This window comes from Equus asinus, chromosome 5 (assembly GCF_041296235.1).
Source record: "Equus asinus isolate D_3611 breed Donkey chromosome 5, EquAss-T2T_v2, whole genome shotgun sequence".
Classification (NCBI taxonomy): Eukaryota; Metazoa; Chordata; class Mammalia; order Perissodactyla; family Equidae; genus Equus; species Equus asinus.
In genome coordinates, this window is record NC_091794.1 from 83791017 (window position 1) to 83812006 (window position 20990).

A 20990-nucleotide genomic window follows, 5' to 3' on the forward strand; every position below is an offset into this window, starting at 1 on the left:
CAGGATAACGTATTGGATGCTAGAGACTTACAATATGGACTTTTACCCCACTACCCCAACCGTCAGACTGTGAGTGATGCCATTTAGAACCAACCAGTCCCCAGACTGCCTGCCAAGTGTCTGCAGCCATGTGTAAGCCAGATAAGAAGAGAAAAGCCACTCAGTTGAGCCTAGCCCAAAGTGTCAATCCATGGAATAATGAGCTAACTAAATGATTGTTCTATTAAGCAACTAACTTTCAGGGTGGTGGTTTATATACTAAAGGTTAACTGATATTGGGGTGGCCCGGTGGCACAGTGGTTAAGTTTGCACATTCTGCTTCAGTGGCCCGGGGTTTGCTGGTTTGGATCTCGGGTGAGGACATGGCACTGCTGGGCACGCCATGCTGTGGTAGGCGTCCCACATATAAAGTAGAGGAAGATGGGCATGGATGTTAGCTCAGGGCCAGTCTTCCTCAGCAAAAAGAGGAGGATTGGCAGCAGTTAGCGCCAGGCTAATCTTCGTCAAAAAAAAAAAAAAGGTTAACTGATACAGATGTGTTTTTAACTTCACCTTTTCCATGTGCATACTTGCACGTGCATGTGTGCGCGCACGTGCACACACACACAGAGTGACTTGCCTGAATGAAAAAGGGTATTCTCCTCATCCTCTCTGATGCACACATACTCACACATATAAATACACACACAGGCACAAACACAAAGCCCACATACCTGAAAATATGCAGTATTCTCTTTCACGTGCTGCTCAACACACAAGCACAGCTGCTTCATCCACTGCAACTGGGACTGGACAGCAGCATTGTAAGCCTGCAATAACCAAGCACACAGACAGAAGGGCATGAGATTAACAGACCCAATATATATGTACAATGCTCTCTTAGAAGTACAACTCTGCTAATGACAGAGGCCAACAGAAGATACATGGAGATACGTGAATGGCATCTGCCCAATGCTTCCCATGAGAAAAGGGCTTGTCTTTCACCCAACATGGCTTCGTTAGAAGGGGTTACATAGAAAAGGCCTCTTCCACATTCAGTCGCAACTAAATGATCTTGTCAGCAAAACCCAGGCATAAATAAATCCCTTCAGGATTCCTCCACTGTCTTTCTCCTCTGAGCAAAGGCAACACACCGACAAGAGGCAGGGCCTGTCTGGATAGTTAGTTGAAAAAATGTGATTCAAGCAACTTTCCCCATGAAGTTAGAAGTCAATATCTCATTTACTGATTCTCATAGTATTTTCCTTAGATTATCAAAATGTTTACAGTCTTTTGGAGGCTGGGATGAAAAGGGAGAAGATCCAAGACAAATGATCCCTGATACTTCCTCCAGGTCTTTTAGAACAAAGCCTCTGATTTGAATATTTTTGTAACAACCTCTGAGCACTGGACCCTCAGACATTCTCAAGTCACATACCTCCACAGTCTGCTTGGCTGGGTGGTTTTCCAGTGACAACAGCTCTGCTGTATCTTGAAGAGACCGAAACACATCCTGTTTCTCCTCCAGCTCCATTGTCAACTCCTGAAAAATGAATTCAATTTTATGCAATAAGTGCCATTAAGAGATGAGTAACAATGAAGAGAAAGCTATGTTCTCTGCCCTGCTTTAAAGGAGCCTACAACACAGGATTAGTGCCAAAATGAGACGAATAAACAGTACATGCCAGAGGATTTCAGAGAAGATCAAAAATGCCGGAATTACTGGAGAATGATTCACAAAGGATATGGGACCTGAACCAGACCTGAGTAAGTGGGGGATCACAGGATAAGCACTGGAGGCAGAGAAAGGAGACAACTTGGCTGAAGTGGCAGCACCTGACACACTAGCAGATCTGTATCACTGACTGGCAGGCTTTGCTCAGACTATTCCCTCAGGCTGCAGTGCCCTCCTCCGGCTCTAAAATCTATTAACACTACAGGACCCAATTTAGATTCCAGCTCCTCTGGGAAGCTGAGTACTGATCCTTGCTATCAGATTTGATCCCTTCTCCTTGATGTCCTCCAAGCACCTTCGTCATACCTCTATCATAGCCTAATTTCTGTTCTCATACAAACTGTTTATTGTATCACAGCACCTATTCTTTCTTATTTACTTCAGAAGAATCACATACCATTTTTTAAACAGGAGAAGCTTACATATTTTTTTTAACAACTCTAAACTAATAGAATTAAAGTACCTAAAGCAAATGTCAGTAAAAAAGCTTCCTATTTGCATTGCGTTTACAAAATCCTTAAAAATCCTTTGAGATGTGGAAATACTAAATGTAGCAAAAAAACTCCACCCCATTTGTATTCATTGAAAAGAATAAAAATTATTGTATCATTGTCCAATGCTGAATTTTCCTTCTCATTTTACAAATAAAGACTTCTGACCAAAAAATTATTAAATGAATTAAAGAAAATTCAGAATTTGTGAGAAGTCAAGAGTATACCTCAGTTAAACAATACTAAGCCCTATACTAAATGCTTTGTCCATATTAGCTCATTAAATCTTACTCAATCTTTTACACCATCCTTTGAAGTGGTACTATTATCCATTTTACAGATGTCCAAAGAGATTAAATGACTTGCCCAAGGTCACAAAGCTAGTAAGTGGAGGAATATGAATTTGAATTTAACTCTATCTCAGGCCAAAGCCTATAATCTTAATCACAAAGCTATACTGCTTCTGAAATGACTCAACTTGCAGACTCCTGCTCTCTTCACCCAAGACACTGCCTTTCTAAATGCATTCTAAATCAGTTCATTCTAGGGCTCACATTCCCCTCTCTCCATAGACACTTCTCACATGTACAGATGCATTAGGCAGGAGCCCTACTTCTACCTAGCAGAATGCAAATCCAGAAATGTAAGCTCTCAGCAGACTAGCCCCTCTGGCTCCTTCTGTTGCTGTTATAAATATGGCAGGCCTGTTGTGCTAGACTCACAGAGAAGTAATTTCTCTTGGCTGAGATATTGGGATTGTTGTCACTCCAATCATATGCTAGTTCTTCCTCCTCCTTCTCATTCAACCAGATCAGCTCAGCTGTAGCTCTGGAGACGAATTTATGCAGGCTCTGAAGGTGCCTCATCCGGAAGCTAGAAGTTTCCTAGACAAAGCAGAGATGACAATGTTAGACTGCCAGGCTTTCATCTGTAGAAGATAGCACATTTGAAATCACAGCAAAGAAGAACCCAGGAAATCAATTTAGCCTTGCTTTTTCATCTCTGGGTGCCCCTCAGCAGACGCAGATTTAGCACAAGTTTGGTACAGGACTCCCAGAACCACTGTCAATCCTACCTACAAGTTAGAACTCACCTGGCCTTTGTGGGGCTCCCTGGATAAAGAATGATCCTGGGCCTGTCCTACTCTGGACAATCTTGAAAGACAGGAATGAAGAACAACAGAGAGAAGAGGAGTCCCTTTCCTGCCAACATCAAACTTTTAGTTTTGGTGTCTCAAAGCACACATAGCCAGCCATTGCTTCGGTGAAGCATGATAACTAGGATAGGTTCTACTTACTTAAAACTTTCTGGGGCAGTGGTTTCTGATCCATTAAGAAAATTGAGAAAATGTTATAATACATATGAACAACTGCACAGTAAATGATATAACCTAATAAACAGAAAAACCAAAACAGGGCCAAACCATGAGCTTTCTAAATCAGGGAAAAGAATTCTTTGTAGGGAGCCAGAATCTCCATGAACAGAACCCAAGAGAGTTAGTCAAAACCCACCTTCAATTTACAATACTGTGTCTCCAGCTTTCCAAGAGTTTCAACATAACTGGTATGGAAATTTTGGGACATTTTTCCCTGATAAGAAAGGAATGAAACAAAAATACGTTAGAGAAAGAGTAAATAAACTATATCTATGGTATGGTTTCAACTATGTAAATATTACGTCTGCACAGAGATAGAGATTGGTTACTCCAAGAAAATACACAACAAATCTCTGGGTCAGATTTCATAGCTAGGAGCAGCACTAAATGAGGAACAGTTCAGAAGGGTGACTGCAACTGACAGACCTCACTGTCTTGTGCTTCCCTTAATTCTGGGAGGTTTCCAAGCAAAACCTATGCCTGATGATTTCCAAACTACTCAATTGCTTTTTTAAAGGGGAGAGGTGAAATAAAAAATGGGGAGACTGAGTGAGTGAGGGAGAGGACAGACTGAGTGAAGAGTTTCTCTATACCAGCTCTCTATTACAGGCAGACAGTGAAGTGCAAAGAGCATAAACTTCTGGAGCAGAGGGCCTGAGTTTGGATACTGCATCCACTACTTACTAATTTTTACCTTAGCTTTCAATATGACTTTTTAGTAAAAAAACAGGCTAATAAAAATACCTTTCTCACAAGGTTTTCTCAAAGAGCAAAAGAGACACTTCATGTGAAAAGCGAATTTGTTGTAAAGGGCTGCTCATGGTTGTCATTCTTTTCCAGAGCCCCCTCCTCCTCAGTGAGAGCAGCACTGTGCATGCTGCCCCATTACCCGCCCTGCCCCAACCTCCCACAATGGATTCTGAATGCCACGCACCTCGTACAACCTGGCCTCTTTGACACTTGAGCCCAGTTCTTCCACACTGGTGTGGATATGCTGCTGTGTTTCCAGCTGCAATTCCACACTAGGCAGGTCATTGCCCCACTCTGCTCGCTCCAGTTTCATCTAAAAAAGAAAAAATACTTATATAATAATTTACTGCTGGGTTGGCAGAGAAAGAAAATTGTTAGAATTGATATCTGGACAAGGGGGCTGGAGGTGAAGGATTGGGCAAAAAGACACTTAAACCATATCCTATTACAGGAAAACATGCCATCATCACCCCCAAGGAGCTGGAGACTAAACCCCACCAACCACAGCAGCAGAGGTAGCATTTATGCTGCATTGTAGGAATGCATTCCTGAATTTATCGCCTAGAAAGGTGTTTCCACAGGCTGAAGAGGCCTAACTATATAGTTTAGGCATTTGCCTTTATGGAGTCTCTTCATTTCACAAATAGAGCGGATATAAGAAAGAACTATCATGGCATCAACCCTGGCCAATGGAAGATAATTTTATAAGAGTTAGTTTGTCTTTGGATATTTTCATTTATTGGTCCATGGGGAATCCATCATTAGGAGATCGGAAGAATTTAATACAAAAGGGTTAGAAGGACAAGAAGGACAATATGGAACTTGAACCATCATCCTAGAACACATATAAATAGCACCCCTTAGAATTGTGAAACACTGCAGCCTTGCTTCAACTTAAGAACTAAGATGAACAACAAATGTGAAGAATAAGCTCCTCTGCCAATGAGGAAATTTTAGAAAAGATAACCGAGATTTATAGACTTTGGAGTTTCTCCTATAGGCTCCACTTAGGGCACAGTTAGCTGAACAGAAGAGATATCCAAATGGCTTCAAATTAGAATAGGCTATGCTATTCAGTGTGGGATTATGATGCTTTGATCCCAATCATTTAAAATTTAAGGAGAATAGGGTGTGGGTCCTAGGCAGCATCAACAATTAAGGTAATCTATACAAGGGATATAGAGAACCCTAGTCCTCTTAGAAAAGCTGCTGGATCCAGTAAACCTCAGTGCACTGCATAAGCATTTGGAACATACACTCACCTGCATTTCTTCTACCCAAGAGAGTAGTTCATACACAAATCGGAGATTGCCTTCATCTTCAGAGGAGGAGATAGACACAAGTTCAGCCCGAGTCATGGGCTTCCGGAACCAGGAGGCAGAAGAAGAATGGGTTCCCTTGGTCAGGGGTTCTGCCTTCAGATGAGTAGTGGTCAAAGTAGAGGGTGGAACCAGTTCAAGTGAAGTGAAATGGCCCTTCCGATACAAGTTTGTGCACTCTAGACGCAAGGTGACCAGCTCATCCTGTAGACGCATAACCCTGAAATGGAAGAGATAGAAGGAAGAGATTTAAATCTGTAACACATTTTTTAAGACAAAAACCTTCCCTATCCATTTGACAAGGATGAGGTAAAAATAAAAGTGAGATCATATCAGGAAGTGTTTTGAGAAAGAAAAAGTGTTGTATGAACGTAAGGTGGTTTTATTAACATCTTCATCGTTTAGAGTTGTCTTTGAGGCAAATGCCAAATTACAGTGTTAATTGGAGGTAGGCAAACCAATACCCATTTATATAACTCCTTCATGGTAAAACAGAACAAACAAGGGATTAGAGCCAAAAGATGTGGGTTCTAGTTTTGGCTCTATACAAACCATGTGACTCAGATGATCCTCATCCCCTCTGTGGGTCTTGGTTTCCTCCTCTATAAAATGATGCATTGGATCACCTGCAGTTCTAAACAAGATGTGGTATCACACCCCTGCAAGTCACTCTGAAACATGTGGGGCTGTTATAAGATGCTACAATGATTAGGGAATCCTACAGGTACTTAGAAGGCAGGGGCCTGCAATAACAGAGAACTGTCCTCCACCATGAGAACTTTCCTGCCCAAAATACCTGTAGTATCCCCTCTTGAGACACTGACCTCAAGATTCAAGTTACAAGATTCAGTGCCTGACTCTTGATCCATGATCCTCAACAGTGTGCAAGCCCTCCATTTGAGTCCCGTTTTCCTCACCTAAAAGCTAGCTCTTCCAGCTGGTAATAATTTTCATCCCGTAGGATCTGGAGATCCACCTGCAGCTGCCTGATAAGACCTTCACATTCCTGAATGTACATGATGACATCTGACTCACACTGGACTGGTTGTCCTGATTCCAGATGAGCAGCATCCTGAGAGAGAAAGGAAGAATAAGAGTTCGAGAACGCACACCCACTAGGGCCGAGGGAGCCAAGGGGAGCACTGCAATTCCGAGAGTAAGGAAGTAACACAGCTGGACTCCTCAACTGTTAACTTCAACCATTAGAGCACAGGCTGAGAAGTGGAAAATATGTGACATAAGAGGTGAGACAAAACAGTCACAGACTTACGGCCTGCAGTGTATTCTTAGCTAGTGTCAATTTTTCTTCACAGTTCAAAGCACCATTCTGGATTTTGTTTGCAATCTGTAGCAGCAATTCCAGCCTAAAATAAGATAAAAACCATTGTCAAGCGTGGGGGTCAAAGTGGCCCCAGTAAGTAATGTCAGATCACCTTCAGGCTCTGCACCCACCTCTCCACAGCAGGCCGAAGCGATTTCTCTCGCTCCAGCATCTCAATGATGAGCTTTCCCCACTCTTCTTCCACATCATTAGGGTGATAACCTTGAGGCAGTTTAATTCGGCCAAATTCAATCCACACCTTAAAAAACCCAGAGATACTCTTTTAGTCCAAAACCACAGCCATACCCTCAGTTGTTATTTATTCTTTGTACATCACTTCTTGCTTCTTTACCCAGCCATTCAGTAGTTTTTCTCATTGTCTAATAAGAGTAAACAACTGAATATTTAGCAGTACCTCACCTTGAGGTAAGAGTAAAAAAGTCACCTCTAAAATACAGGGACTATGTGCTTTAAATCCTTCCATTCCTTCTACATTTTCCACAAATCCTCCTGTCCTCTCAATAATCCCCATTCCAGAAAGGTTAAATGCCCATCTCAACAGCTTGAAATTCTCTAGGAATCAAAATGCGAATGGAAGTCTCTTTTCTTTCCATCATAGGGAAAGAATTAGCTTCCCTCTGAGAAAAAGGAAAACATCCACAAAACTCAAGACTTCTGAATAAATGTATGCCATTTTTCAACAGGCCCTTTAGAAAATACAGATAGTTGATACTTTCCCTTTACCATAAATTTCAAGAGCAGCCTGAGTGTGCTGCTAGATGGTTCACCCTGAGAATATCGCTGTTAATGCAGGTTGGGAGGAGGACGCCAGGAATCTGACTAAGCAACAACAGGGCCACCACCAAACTCAAGTCTCAGCAAAAGATAAGTTTCCTTACCTCTAACAATTTATATAATTCCTCAATTCTTCCTTTTTCTCTTTCCTTGGCCAGAATTTCTGTTTCTTTGAAGTGTATATATTGGTTATAAAGTGCCTACAAAATTAATATTTGGTGAATGAACGAATGGATGCAAGTAACCTGGCCCAGTTTCTCAAATCACCTCACCCAGAAGCCAGCAGCAACAAGCTCTGAGACTCACTCTCTAGAATGAATTTACAAAAAACTATTTAAATCCATGACTTTACCTTTAGTTCAACAGGGTTCTGGGGGAAAGATTTATCTGACATCAGTATTATATGCTGTTTGATCCAGGGAATGAGGGAGTCCACTCGGCTTTGGTATTCTTGCCACCTGGAGTCTACTTCCTATTGCCAAAAGGTAGATGTCACACACCTTCTGATTAGCAGTATGCAAAACAAGCACAGGAGAAAGTAGCTCACGCCATCCCAAACCACAGGAAATCCTTTCCTCTAATTGCCTACACAGCTGCTCGGTATAACGCTCAAAGTCCCAGTTTCAAAGCTCCTCAAGGGCTCTCAAGAGGGGATTCAATTTCCTGACATCTAGGATAGTCTATGCTGGATGCTACAAAATTAGCGCTATCTAGACTGCTTCCCAGGGATCAAGGACAATGACCATGTATAAAGAGGATGTGGATTCAGTTTGCTCTGTATATAACAAGTATTTAAGAAACATGGTCTAATTAATACATTCCACCCAAACAAATCAAAGTCAGAAGGTATTTTAGGAAAGTGTTCTTTTACCGTAGCACTGATCCCTTCTCCACCCTCAGGGACTTTAGGGAAGGCATCATAAATCGAAGACACATAAGTGATTACAGACTTTTCATCTGGAGATGGCACATCCACATCTGGGAAAGAAAGTGTAAGAAATTTCTTAGTGAAAACAAAGGAACCTGCCAGGAGAAGGAATAGCGAGTATATGCTAAACTTATTCAACTTTGGTGAACTCTCACCTTCTGCATCCAGTAACCGGGTGACCCCCAGTCTTTCTGCCACTTCGAAAGCCTGTTCCAGATTCTCTCGGTTACTTTGGATTTGTACTCTCTCCATATCTACCAGATCAGGTCTGTAAAAATCCACCAAAGCACATGAAAGGCCATCATCTACACATCATACATGAGTTTACACAAAGAACCCTCTTAAATGTACTTCAAGCTGAGAAACACTGAATGAGTTAGAAAGAAAGCAGGAGGTCTAGAGGGGTACTAAGCCCATTTTTAATTACACGCCAGGAGCCCAGAGCTCCCTAATTCTAAACTTACACAACAGTAGGTTTGTTGGATTTCATGGGAAAGGTATCATAAACTAATACAGAGTGAAAATTGAGGAGTATTTATGACCACTAAGAGTGCAATAATTTTGCCTTTTGTGGTTCAACATTCCTATCTTCCTTACTCATCTCACCCCAGCCACCTGCTGTTCCTCAACCACTCCAAACAAGCCCCTACTTCAGGCCCTTTGCACTTGCTACTTCCTCTAAGTGACACACTCTGTCCCTAGAGGCCTTCATGACCCACACCCTCATGGCTCTGTTCCAACATCCTCATCAGAGAGGCCATCTCTGACCACCCTGTCAAAAGTACCACAACCCCTTGTCACTCTCTTAGCACTGTACGACAGCATACATTTATCTGTTTATTGCCTATTTTCCCCACTGGAAGGTAAGCTCCATGAGAGCAAGAACTTTTGCTATTTTCTTCACTGCTATATGTGCCCAGTGCCTTGAATAGTAGGAGTTCAATACATATTCCTTTTTTAAATGAATAAAATGAATCAGAGCCTTGATTCTTAGTTGAGGGGAAAAGTGGTATTATAACTAATTACAAGCAAGAGATGAGAAGAAGCCCCTCCAGGCACAATGAAATTCCACCATATTTACCTGTATCGGTGAATAAGTGCATTGAACATCTTCCCATCACTCCAGCAGGAGGAAAAGTTGGTGCATTTGATTCCTGTGTAACCAGCTGTCACCTTCTGGGTCCACAGGAGCAGCTTCTCCTTGGCTGACATGTCCCCTGATTCTCCACTAATGTAAATGTCAGAGATCTGCCAAAAGACAGCACATGGAGTAATTTAGGATAAATAAGATGAAGCCTTTTAACTTTCTCTTCTTCATACATTATGTCTCTTAGAAAAAGAGGGAGAGGCAAGGCTAGCAGCACTTCAGATGACCCCAATATATACTCACTCTCTTTAGCAGCCAAAGAAATGCAAATTAAAACCATGAGACATCACTTTTCACCTACCAAATTAGGAAAATTTTTTAATGATACTATTCAGTATTGGAGAGAATATCTAACATTGGATATTCTCATACACTGCCACTGGTGAGAGTATAAATGATATAAGTTCTCTGGATGGCAGTTTTGAATCAAAAGTCTTAAAATATTTATAAACTTGATAGGAAACCAGAGACAAGCACAAAAAATTTTATACAATAATGTTTATCAAAACAAAATATTATCAAAACATGATAAATATGATAGCAAAAAGTTATAGAACTTAAACTCTAATAAGGCATTGATTGGTTACAAATTATAGTATATACACATGGTAGAATTCTTTGAGGCACTTAACAAGGTATGTTTTAGAAAATTTTAATGACATAGGAAAATAACCATATTTTACAAAAAGAAAAAGAATACAAACAATATAATATATATAGTTATATACACATATATATACATAAGTGCATAATCTATGTGATAGCTGCATATATGTATGTGAGTGTAAATACAGAAGAGAAATGTATCAAACTGGTAATCAGTTATTACCAGTTTATATTAGTTATTTCTAAATGAAGCATTACAGGTGATATTTATATTTTCCAAATCTTCTATTTCTATGCGCATTTTTATAATAAGAAAAAAAGTTACTTTAAGAAATCCCCCAAACCTAGCACAAGATCTACTTTAGAGAGATGGCAGTGTGGGAGAGCAGAAAGTGCATGCCTTTGATTCCACACAGACCTGGATTTGAATCTCAACTTTACCAACTGCAAGTTGCACCTCAGCTGTAACATCTGTAAAGTGGAAATAATACCTACTACCTTTCCAGGATTGCTGTGATAATCAACTCTACAGGAAAGCACCTAGCCCAGACACAGGGCTGTGTAAAACAAAGAGAGGTCCCGTTGTTCTTCCTTGTATGGATGATGGTCTGCCTTCAATTCTTTCTCATCTAACTCCCAAGCACTGACAGTAGGTATCACTGTTTAATTAAACGTTACTGTGCATTATTGGCTATTATTTCATACATTTGATCTTATCTCCCCAAGACTATAGGTTTCCTGAGAAGCTGGAACAATCAGAACTATCTAAAATTGAATATCAGCAGCCACTATGAGGGAGAGCTCCTTGCCACTAGACACATTCAAGCAGAAGTTGAGATGCTTTGGAAGAAATAACCTGCAATTCTGAGAATCAGTGATTGTGGCCCATTGCACCTAGCATTGTGCTGGTCATATGGAGAACACTTAACATGTTTTCATTAGTAATCCCTTGGTTTACAAACAACGCAATGAAAATAAAAAATAAATATATTTTGTGGTAAGGCCCACCTAGAATCCTGAGACATGTTACTTTTTTGACAGCAAATTTACTTAGCAATTTCAAAGCAATGTGAATAATCAAACAAGCCTGGGCTAATATTAACAATGGTTGTCTCCCCTGGAGTGGGACTATGGATAGTTTTATTTTCCCTTGAATTTTCTTTTTTTCAGACTTTAGATAATGAGCACACTTTACTTTTCTAATGAAAGCTATAAAATACTCTTTACCAATAATAAAAATCAAAAGCCTTTGAGTCAGACCTGACTCCAGTGTAAACAGCCCCTCCCAAGTACCAATTCTATCCCACTTCTCCTTAACAACATTTCTAACTGCTTATTTCCATGGCTAAATGCCACCTGCACTGACATATCCCAGTTCTTTCATTGTAGAGCTTCACATGCACATTAAGGCAAAACATTGAGAACAGGAAACAGATTTGTTCAAGGGAAAAAGGATAGAATTTGAATAAGCAAAATGAAATCTGAGTATTTGGGCTCTTTACCCAAAAAAGAAATTCCAGTTAATTATTGATATTGTATGTCTAGTACAACCACAGTCAATCTCTCTGATGGCATCTCCTATCTGCCAATCACAATATCTTTGTAAATTGCACTGAAAATAGTTCAATGAACAGCTTTATTTCAGATTTTCCACAAGGTTATAATGAGACAGAGAAATGTTTGGCTCCCTCAGGGAAAGCAAAAATACCATGTTTGGATGAGGGCCCTTCCTAGACTGTGAACTGGATGAGAAAAATGGGATTATCGTCACAGCCATCTCAGTAATTAAATTTGGCTTTTGTCCATCTCTCCATGAAATGCTCACATGTGATGTGCACGGTGCTGGCTTTGGGCTAAGCAGAAGCTTTTACCTTAATCTCCCAAATGCAGAAACCCAGCTTCAGTGTCAGGGAGCTTTCTCCCTCCTCTGGATTTTTAAAAGAAAGCCATTTGGAGAGGGAGGACAGCCTCAATACCATCCCAGAGGCTATGCACATCTATTTGAATTCTCTTTCAACCCACACTTCCCAAGGCTTGATTAATTCCTCCTCTGAAGCATATCTAGAAACTTAATGTGTTCCTAATAATTCACTAAGTATTCACTGAACAACATCTCATCTGTGCTTAACACTGCAAGGCACTATGGAGAAAGAACAAAAAAAGTCAAACACCATTTACTTGTTCTGTTGTTATTTATTGAGCAGCCACTTTGTTCTAGGAGCTGTGCTTAAGTTCCTGTTATCTCAACACAAAAGCAGAACCTCGGGGTGCCAAGCTCAAGCAGTTTAGTGGGGGAGACAAATATACTATACAGAGAGATCCACGCTGTGACAGAGATCAGCAAGTAACCCAAATTGACAATGCCAAGAGACTTCGAGACGACGGCATCTAGGCTAAGTTTCAAAATATAAGTAGAAGTTAGCCAGGTGAAAAAGAGGACACAGAAAAGAAGACATGCTTGCCATGAAACAACTTAGTGGAGACATGCCATACCTGGCTAAAATAAGGCTACCCCAAATAAAGGCAGTCCCAAATTTTCCCAAATGACAACAGGTGAATGGAAGAGAAAAATGGAGGAAAGGAAAGCTTTGTGGTCCTCTTGAACATACAAATTTTTATGTTTATTTATACACATATATATATTTAAAATTAATACTAATGCATTAATTTAGTATTAATGCTTCTTCTACCTATACTGTAATTCAAACTCTTCACATGCATCTTTGACATTGTCTTTTTCAGCAATAAGCTGTTTTTTAAAAAAAATAAAGCTATGTTTTGAGTGAATTGTCTAGAACATGTCATGTACATTCCTTCTGAAGATTTTTGAGATATAATAGCACTTTTCTGAATCTATGCTCTCAGTGGAAATTTCATGCCCAGACACAAGAATCCAGTTCCATTAACAGTGGATTAGGTTTTTTCCTTTTATTCTATTAGTATTTATGTATGATCTCCATAATGTGACCACTTGCTGCGTGTGTTTTATAAGTGATATGAGTGATTTTAAAAAAAATTTTTAATGTGATTATTTTAATTTTTTTTTCTGCTTTATCTACCCAACTCCCCCCCAGCCCTGGCCCCCCGTACATAGTTGTATATCCTAGTTGTAGATCCTTCCAGTTGTGGAATGTGGGACGCAGCCTCAACGTGGGCTGACGAGCGGTGCCATGTCTGCGCCCAGGATCCGAACCCTGGGCCGCTGCAGCGGAGCACGCGAACTTAACCACTCGGCCATGGAGCTGGCCCCTATTTTAATTTTTAATTAAAAAAATTTTTAAATAGTTACTTTCAACACTTCAAACTAGTAAGTTATATTCCCAAGAACAATAACTAAAACTTTCTTACATTTTTGGTCTCTCCTTTTTGTTTAACCAATTATGTCAGTTGATCTCTACAAAAATTGCTGTTGACTGAATTAGCAGACGATGACACAAATTCATTCATCCTTTTTCACAAACTGATTATAATTTCACTGAGAGCCCAGTAACAAGAAACATTTTATAAAAAGTCAAATACAAAGAGAATCTCTCTCTTCTGAAGGCTAAGTTCTGGAGGGAAAAAAATAAATCTTACCTTATATTTAGTCATATGTGGCAGGTCACATAAAAGAGTTCCACATAATTAAAGGCCCAAAAAGAGCAACGGTAATACAGTAAATAGTAATATCCAATAGAGGATCTTAGCAGAATGAAAAGTTAGTATGGGCTGGAGTGATAAAAACTATTTCTTCAAGAAGTATTATTTAAATGCATCCTTGAAGGACATTATAGAATAGACAAAGAGAAAGAAGAATTCCAGGTAGAAAGTGGATGCAAACAAAGACTGGAAGCTGACAGAAGTTGAAACAGGAATAGTAGACGGTTAAGGGGTTGCCCATTAAGACAGGTAGGACTGATATCGGAGAGAAGATTAGATAAGATAATGGAGCATCTGAAACACCAGGATGAAAAGTTTGGACTTTCTAAGTCTATGTAAGTCTCAGGAAATGAGACGATGTAAGAGCAAATAGGTACTTGAGTCATATCCTGAAGTTTCTAGGTGACCTCATCCCACCACAAGGGAAGGCGCCAGACTTTGAAAACTTTCATTCAAGAAGCAGAAGAGGGTACAATGCAGTAGTTCATTACAAATGCCTGGCTAGAGGGATCTAAGGGCAGCTGTTTTTATGACCAACACCAGCGTTAGGTAATGGTCAGGGGTGTTCCTTTCAGTATTCAAATTCAGAGTTGTAGAGGTCTCTCTATAGAATATAGCTAGAATGGAAGTCCTAGGTCATAGAATATGGGCATTTTTCAATTATCCTAAACATGGATAAACTACTCTCCAAATAACAGTACCAATTTACACTTCCACCCACAGGGGCTGAAGAGGTTTTCCATCACTCTACATTCTCGTCTACACTTGGTATTTTCAGACTTTTTATTTTCTGCCAATCTGATGGGTATAAAATGGTATCTTATTGTTTTGATTTTTATACCTTAGATTACTAGGCAGAAAGACTCGTGTGTATGAGGCATTTGGGTTTCTTTTTTTGTGAACTGCTTATTCCTGGGCTTTCCTTTATTTTGCTACTAGGATGTTTACCTTTTTCTTGTTTATTTGTAGGGATTCTTTAAACGATAACATTCTTACTTATGTTAGCACATATAATTCTCACAACGACCCTACAAAGTATATACTATTCTTATCCTGAATTTACAAACGAGGAAATTGTGCCACAGAGAAGTTAAGTAACTTGTCCCAAGGTATAGTGCTAGTGAGTAGCAGAGCTGGAATTCAAACTCAGACAATCAGGCTCTACTCTCTTAACCACTTCACCTATACAACACTTCATATATTCTAGATATTGATCCTCTTTCAGTATATGTGTTATATAACTTTCACCATTATTTTTCTTAACTTTCCATTTGAAATGGGAAATTTCAAATAAATACAAAAAGAGACAGAATGGTATAATGAACTCCTACGTACCCATCACTCAGTTTCAACTATTATCAGTTCACAGCTAATTCTTGTTTCATCTGCACTCCACCCACTTCGCCCCTCCTCTATTGTCATGAAGCAAATCCCACACATATCATTTCCTCCATAAACCCTTCAGTATGTATCTCTAAAAGATAACATTTTTAAACATAACCACACCATCATTGTTGCACCTAAAAAATAATGATTCCTTAGTAATATTTTTAATTAAGATTTTTTTTTAAAGATTGGCACCTGAGCTAACAACTGTTACCAATCTTCCTCTTTTTTTTTCCTGCTTTTTCTCCTCAAATCCCCCCAATACATAGTTGGATATTTTAGTTGTGGGTCATTCTAGTTGTGGCATGTGGAACGCTGCCTCAACGTGGCCTGATGAGCGGTGCCATGTCTGCACCCAGGATCCAAACCAGCGAAACCCTTGGCCACCAGAGCGCACGAACTTAACCACTCGACCATGGTGCCGGCCCCTAAGCAAGATTTTTTGCAAAAGAAAAAAAACCCTTTCTTAAACAAAGCTCTAACTGTAAAACTTTAACTGCTACATCCCTCCAATAGAATCATCTGGTTAATTTTGCTTTCTTCTTGCAATACAAAGCCAATATTAGTAAAACAAGTCCCTATAATTAAGGAGGAGAAATGGGAAAGGGATACTTGTAAACTGAAAAGCCTGAGTCCAGAAAAAAATATACCAACTAATCTCTATCTCATCATTTCTACCCCCAATGTTATCTGACTATTCACCCGAAATTGTAGGGACTCTGAGGGCTTGTGGCAAGGACACTGGTAGAGAGCCAAATTCTTCACTCAACAGATCCACTAACAGCGTGGGCAGGAGACTGGCAGTGGGAGCCAAGATAGGGAGGAGGAAGGGATTTTCAGCAATTTTCCTTGTTCCAATAAGCCAGGTATCGTGGATATTGATAGCAGCTGGGAGTAGGGAGTCCTCCTGAGAGAAGGAATGGGCTAGAGAAGGCCTTTGTCTGACATCAGAGTACAATTGCTGTTAACCCACTCCCATCCAGCTCCTAGTGCTTGTCTACCTACCATTCTGAAAACCATTTTTGTCAGCTAGCTCCTGTCATCCTGCTTCTGTGTTAACTATTTCCCACAAGGGAAGTATCAACAACACCAGGTGAATAGGAAAGCGGGCCACTTATCTTCTATTATCTAAATCCCACACTCAGCAAGAATCATAATTAGTTCTCATTTTTCTCTATCTTGAAAACCCACTGCGAGGCTTGTGTCCAGCCACAGCCTGGTCCCACTCCCATCAACATGCCCTGGACTGATCAACAAGAGAGACAATGCAGCCTGAGTTATGCCAAGGACAGACACCACTCTGGAACTCTGATTACGTTCTGAGGAGGCTTACTACTCTGACATGTTAAAAATAAAACAAAAGAAGCAGCAAAAAACAGATTAAAAAACCCCACACTGTTGAACTGCCAGCTCCTGCCTCTTAGGAAGGAGCTGGTGTGTGACTAGCAGTAGCTGCTCTCCTGACCCTGTGTCCTCCCTATGCTCTCATGCTCAGCAGAGGAAACTCACGCTCCAGTCATAGGCTCCTGCCTTCAGTCTCAACCCACATTTTACAGGCTTGCTGTGTCAGAACACACTGCCTCTGTCTCTGGCTGCTGCTGTCCTCAGGCTTTGTGAACAGCCTGCAAGTGAGGGAGCAGCTCCCTGAAGATAGTTCCTTCAGAGACCAGTGAGGGTTTCAGGCCCCTTGGCCTTGAGGACTTTCATTCTGAAGGGATTTCACACTTATCTTGAGAAGTTACTTCTTATCTGTCATAGAGGATGGTCAGTCTGTGATCCCTATATCACATGATGGACACAGGGCCTCAGAGACATGTCAGCCATCTGACCTGACACTCAGTCACTTTGTTTTCCAGCCTGGGCTGGAAAGTGAGTAGTCTGGCTGTGTCTGCCCTGAAAGGGTAGGAGGGATGGGATGTAGAGCTTGGCTGCCCAGAAAACGTCACATAGCAACTTGATTCACATCCTGAACAGCCAAAGAATCACACCACTGTCGATACTGTCAACTTAAAGATCATGGTCCAAAGGCTTCTCCCACCAATCTTTTCTTTAAGACTCCTCACAGAGTTATTCGGAAGCTTCCTTTCCCAGTGTGGGGATCCCATACTAACAGTGCCATGGTCACCTATGGTCCACTATCTAGGACTGATTTCCACTAGGAGTCCCTTCAAATTTTACACTCCGAACTTTCTGAAAATCTCACTCAATTATGAGCATGTATCCTAAAATATCACGATGCCTCCACAATTGCAACTTTAATGCCAGTGGTATCAAAAGAGCAATCAGTTCAGCAGTTGGTTTTATCCCCAATTACTCCATGCCCATTCCATATAAAGATAAAGGCTGACTTTGACATTCCTTCTTATCTGATGAAACTCATAAACAGCGCCACCCCCCCCCCCAACACACCAGCAGCCTCACTGCCTGCCTTCCTACTTTAACACACATACAAACACATCCATTTTTATATGGAAAAGCCCAAGGAGGGCTCTTACCCAAACATATAATAAATATTTTTCAACGACCACTTTTTTCTCCAACTGTTGAGAGTCTCCAAAGTCAATAAAAACAAAGGTCACTGAGATGAGCCTGTCCATGGGGGAAATTTGTCCCCAAAGAGGACATTTTAAGCACAGATCAGTTTAAAATTTATGTCTCTCCTCAGCCTCACACTGTTGATGACAAGCAGGGCACCAGTAGGGAGGCCACATCCCTGCTCTGTAGACTTCAGGGCAGCTGCCCACAGCCTCAGCAAGGAAATGCCCTCCTTCTTCTTCCATCTCTTTCTGCTCTGGGATCCTAAAGTGTTTTATTTCTTCCGCTGCAGAGGCTGACACGCGAACAAAAGTTCTTCAGTCATTGGTGAATTACAACTTCAGTCACCTACACAATCATACACCTACATGCCAGACCTTGTGCCACCCTGAGTCTGGTTAAATCGTCCTTTCCTCTCACTGCCCAGATCTCTTGAATTCTCACTTGCTCCTTGACCCTAAAAACATTCACAGCACCTACCACCACCACCACCACTGCCGCCGCCGCCGCCGCCACCACCTATGCCTCAGTATATACCTTATAAACAAAACCTGTTAGAGCCATAAACAAGTCCAATCAGGAAAGGAACTTTTTTAAGCCTTGAACTTTTAAACTGCCCTAACCCCCCAATCAACTATTCTCCAGAAAAGTCTATGCTCCTCTCCTCTAACACTGGAATTAGGAACCAAAAGAGGACTAGCCCTCTCCACCTATACAAATACTGAATGAGTATTGTCATTAGCAGTGTCCCACAGGAGTGGGATTGCATCAGCTCTAGCAGGAGTAGGATCATCATTCTCTAGGAGAGAAGAGCAATCATACTGAAGATAGCTGCCCCACTCCTCAACCCCTTCCATATTCCTCACCCCTCTCACATTCATTTTAGAGATTTGCTAGCTTCCCATCATCCTTTGTACTACACCACAACTTCTTGTAGCAGGGAAGCTGATAAACAGACCTGCTTGAGAGTAAGTACTACCTAGCATCACACTTTGAGAGATGACCCCACCAGACAGCTTGAGCAATTATGCTGCATGGTTACCCAGAATCACAGATTCCCCCGAGGCAACAAGACTTGGTTTCAAGCATCAAGGGGCAGACCTGAAATAGATTCTGCTTGCCAAGCCCAGCAGTCACTAACTCTCAGTAAGCGACACAGGGGTGAGTTTGAGAAGCTCCATGATCCTCACTACTCACCACACTCCACTCTAATAAGTGGGAGGGCCAGAGATCCAAACAGCTGCTCTATTACCTCTTGGACATGCCCACCTACCTCCTCCAGACCCCAAGATGGGGTGTGGCTTGCCTCCAAAGAAAAGGTGCCATCCTCTTCGGAGAAGGATGTGGAGCTCTTTTCAGGTTCTATATCTTTAGGCTGGATCCCATGTAAGTGCGGCCCATCGCTGCCATAGCCAGAGGAGGAGGGTAAAATGCTCACGGTCATGCCACTGATGGATAAATCACTCTGAGAAGTAGGCAGTCTGGGGCCCTGGGGGGGAACTCGACCCACATGGGCAGGCTGTGTGTGCCTGTGGCCTCTTGACTGGTCCAGTAGTGAGGAAGGAACAGAACCTTCTGCAATCCGGGAACCTGTCTGAGGGGCACTTAAAATACCCTTGGTTCCTCCCCTCACACTCCAGCTGTCTGAAAGTTGGTCTTGATTTCCAGCGTCAGTGGGGTAGTCTGTCCTGGGGAAAGTGCTGCTCTGAAATCCAAGCTGAGTATCTCCTTTCTCCACTGCAGTCTCTCCCTGCAAAGGCAGCAGCACAGCCCTGCTGCTGCAGGATGCTGTCCTCGGAAATTCCACCAGTTGGCTCACTGACTTCTCACAGTTCCTTTCGGCTGGGTTATCAAGCAGGTGAGCAATGACAGTCATCCCCTCTTCCAGGGAATCCCAGACCCCTCTGGCAACTGATGACTCATTCTCCAACAAAAGGTGGGCAGTCTGGATCTCCCCTTGGAATCTCTCCTTCACCTGCACGATCATCCCCTGATCTCCCACCCCTGAGCTGGGGGCTGCCTCGCCAGGCAGTAAAATGTCTGGGGGCAGATGCTCTACCCCTCCCACTCCTTCCTCTTTTCCAAGACTCACTGTTAACTTCCTTAGGGTTTTGGTCTCTTCAATGACTCCAGTTCCTTCCAAGGGTTCTTCCTCATGAGATAGCTCAGGAGTAGGGGTTTTCTTCCCCCTCCACTTCCTTTTGAACCGAACCCTTTTCTTAGGAGATATGGGAGCCTTCCCAGGAATAGCTATTGAATCTTTTGGCTCCTTAACACAGCCCAGTGAATTTCCCATCGCCTTCCTCTCCTAAAAGAAAAACGCAGCTAAGCCGGTCCTGGGATCCCAGAGAAATCCCAACCTTGGCTTCATCGGATTAGATGCACATTTAAAAACATGCAGTATGCCAGCAATCCCTCCAATTCTTTCTCCCTCCCTCCCCGCCTCTGTCTCTTCCAGCCGCTGCCGATTCAGACAGCCATCTTACAGGCTCAGAGCTGCAACAAGACAAATTCAAAGCATCTCACTGCAGTTCAGAAATCACTTGACCTAAAAGCAGACAGAAACCGGATTGGCTGCAGCTTCCTCTCTCCAAATATGAGGTAATTGGAGCACTGCCCTCAGAAACACAAACAGAAAGCAAAAAGGAGCTAGAAACCAGGGGAGAGGAGAAATTAGGGAGGGTGAGGAGGGAATGTAAGAGTAAAGGGAAAAGGGAGGGGAAAGGAGGAAGAAGGGAGGCCAGAGGAGAAGGTAACGTGAAGGAAGGAGGAGGAGAGAGAGAGAGGGGAAAGCAAACTAGTGCTCTGGTCCTAATCAGGAAGGGAAGGGCCGGGAAGAACCAGGGCTGGGGATGCTGCAATTATGGCCCCAGACTCTGAAAGGAAACAGATTTCAATTGTTGCAGCAAGATATCCAAAAGAAAATATCAAGCAAGATGGACATATTCTCAGTTTTTTCAGGTGAGAAAAAATATTATTTTAAT

The 20990-nt window shown here is 41.7% G+C and overlaps 1 protein-coding gene across 33 annotated transcripts in view; it reads right to left on the reverse strand.

Moving 5' to 3' along the window:
- MACF1 (microtubule actin crosslinking factor 1) overlaps window positions 1–20990 on the reverse strand; it is a 321924-nt gene that overhangs the window by 151736 nt on the left and 149198 nt on the right. For 19 of the 33 annotated variants that reach the window (XM_070510277.1, XM_070510292.1, XM_070510291.1 and 16 more), the window contains 14 exons: window positions 9775–9941; window positions 8849–8961; window positions 8637–8743; window positions 8118–8237; window positions 7870–7965; window positions 7102–7229; window positions 6920–7013; window positions 6567–6721; window positions 5593–5869; window positions 4515–4643; window positions 3717–3794; window positions 2928–3089; window positions 1418–1522; window positions 714–809 (listed from right to left, as the gene is read on the reverse strand). In XM_070510277.1, the coding sequence (XP_070366378.1) occupies window positions 714–809; window positions 1418–1522; window positions 2928–3089; window positions 3717–3794; window positions 4515–4643; window positions 5593–5869; window positions 6567–6721; window positions 6920–7013; window positions 7102–7229; window positions 7870–7965; window positions 8118–8237; window positions 8637–8743; window positions 8849–8961; window positions 9775–9941 (1827 nt within the window). Of the gene's footprint in view, window positions 1–713; window positions 810–1417; window positions 1523–2927; window positions 3090–3716; window positions 3795–4514; window positions 4644–5592; window positions 5870–6566; window positions 6722–6919; window positions 7014–7101; window positions 7230–7869; window positions 7966–8117; window positions 8238–8636; window positions 8744–8848; window positions 8962–9774; window positions 9942–19279; window positions 20383–20990 lie in introns of those variants that run through there. The other 14 variants (XM_070510263.1, XM_070510261.1, XM_070510268.1 and 11 more) reach the window with 4 other exon arrangements.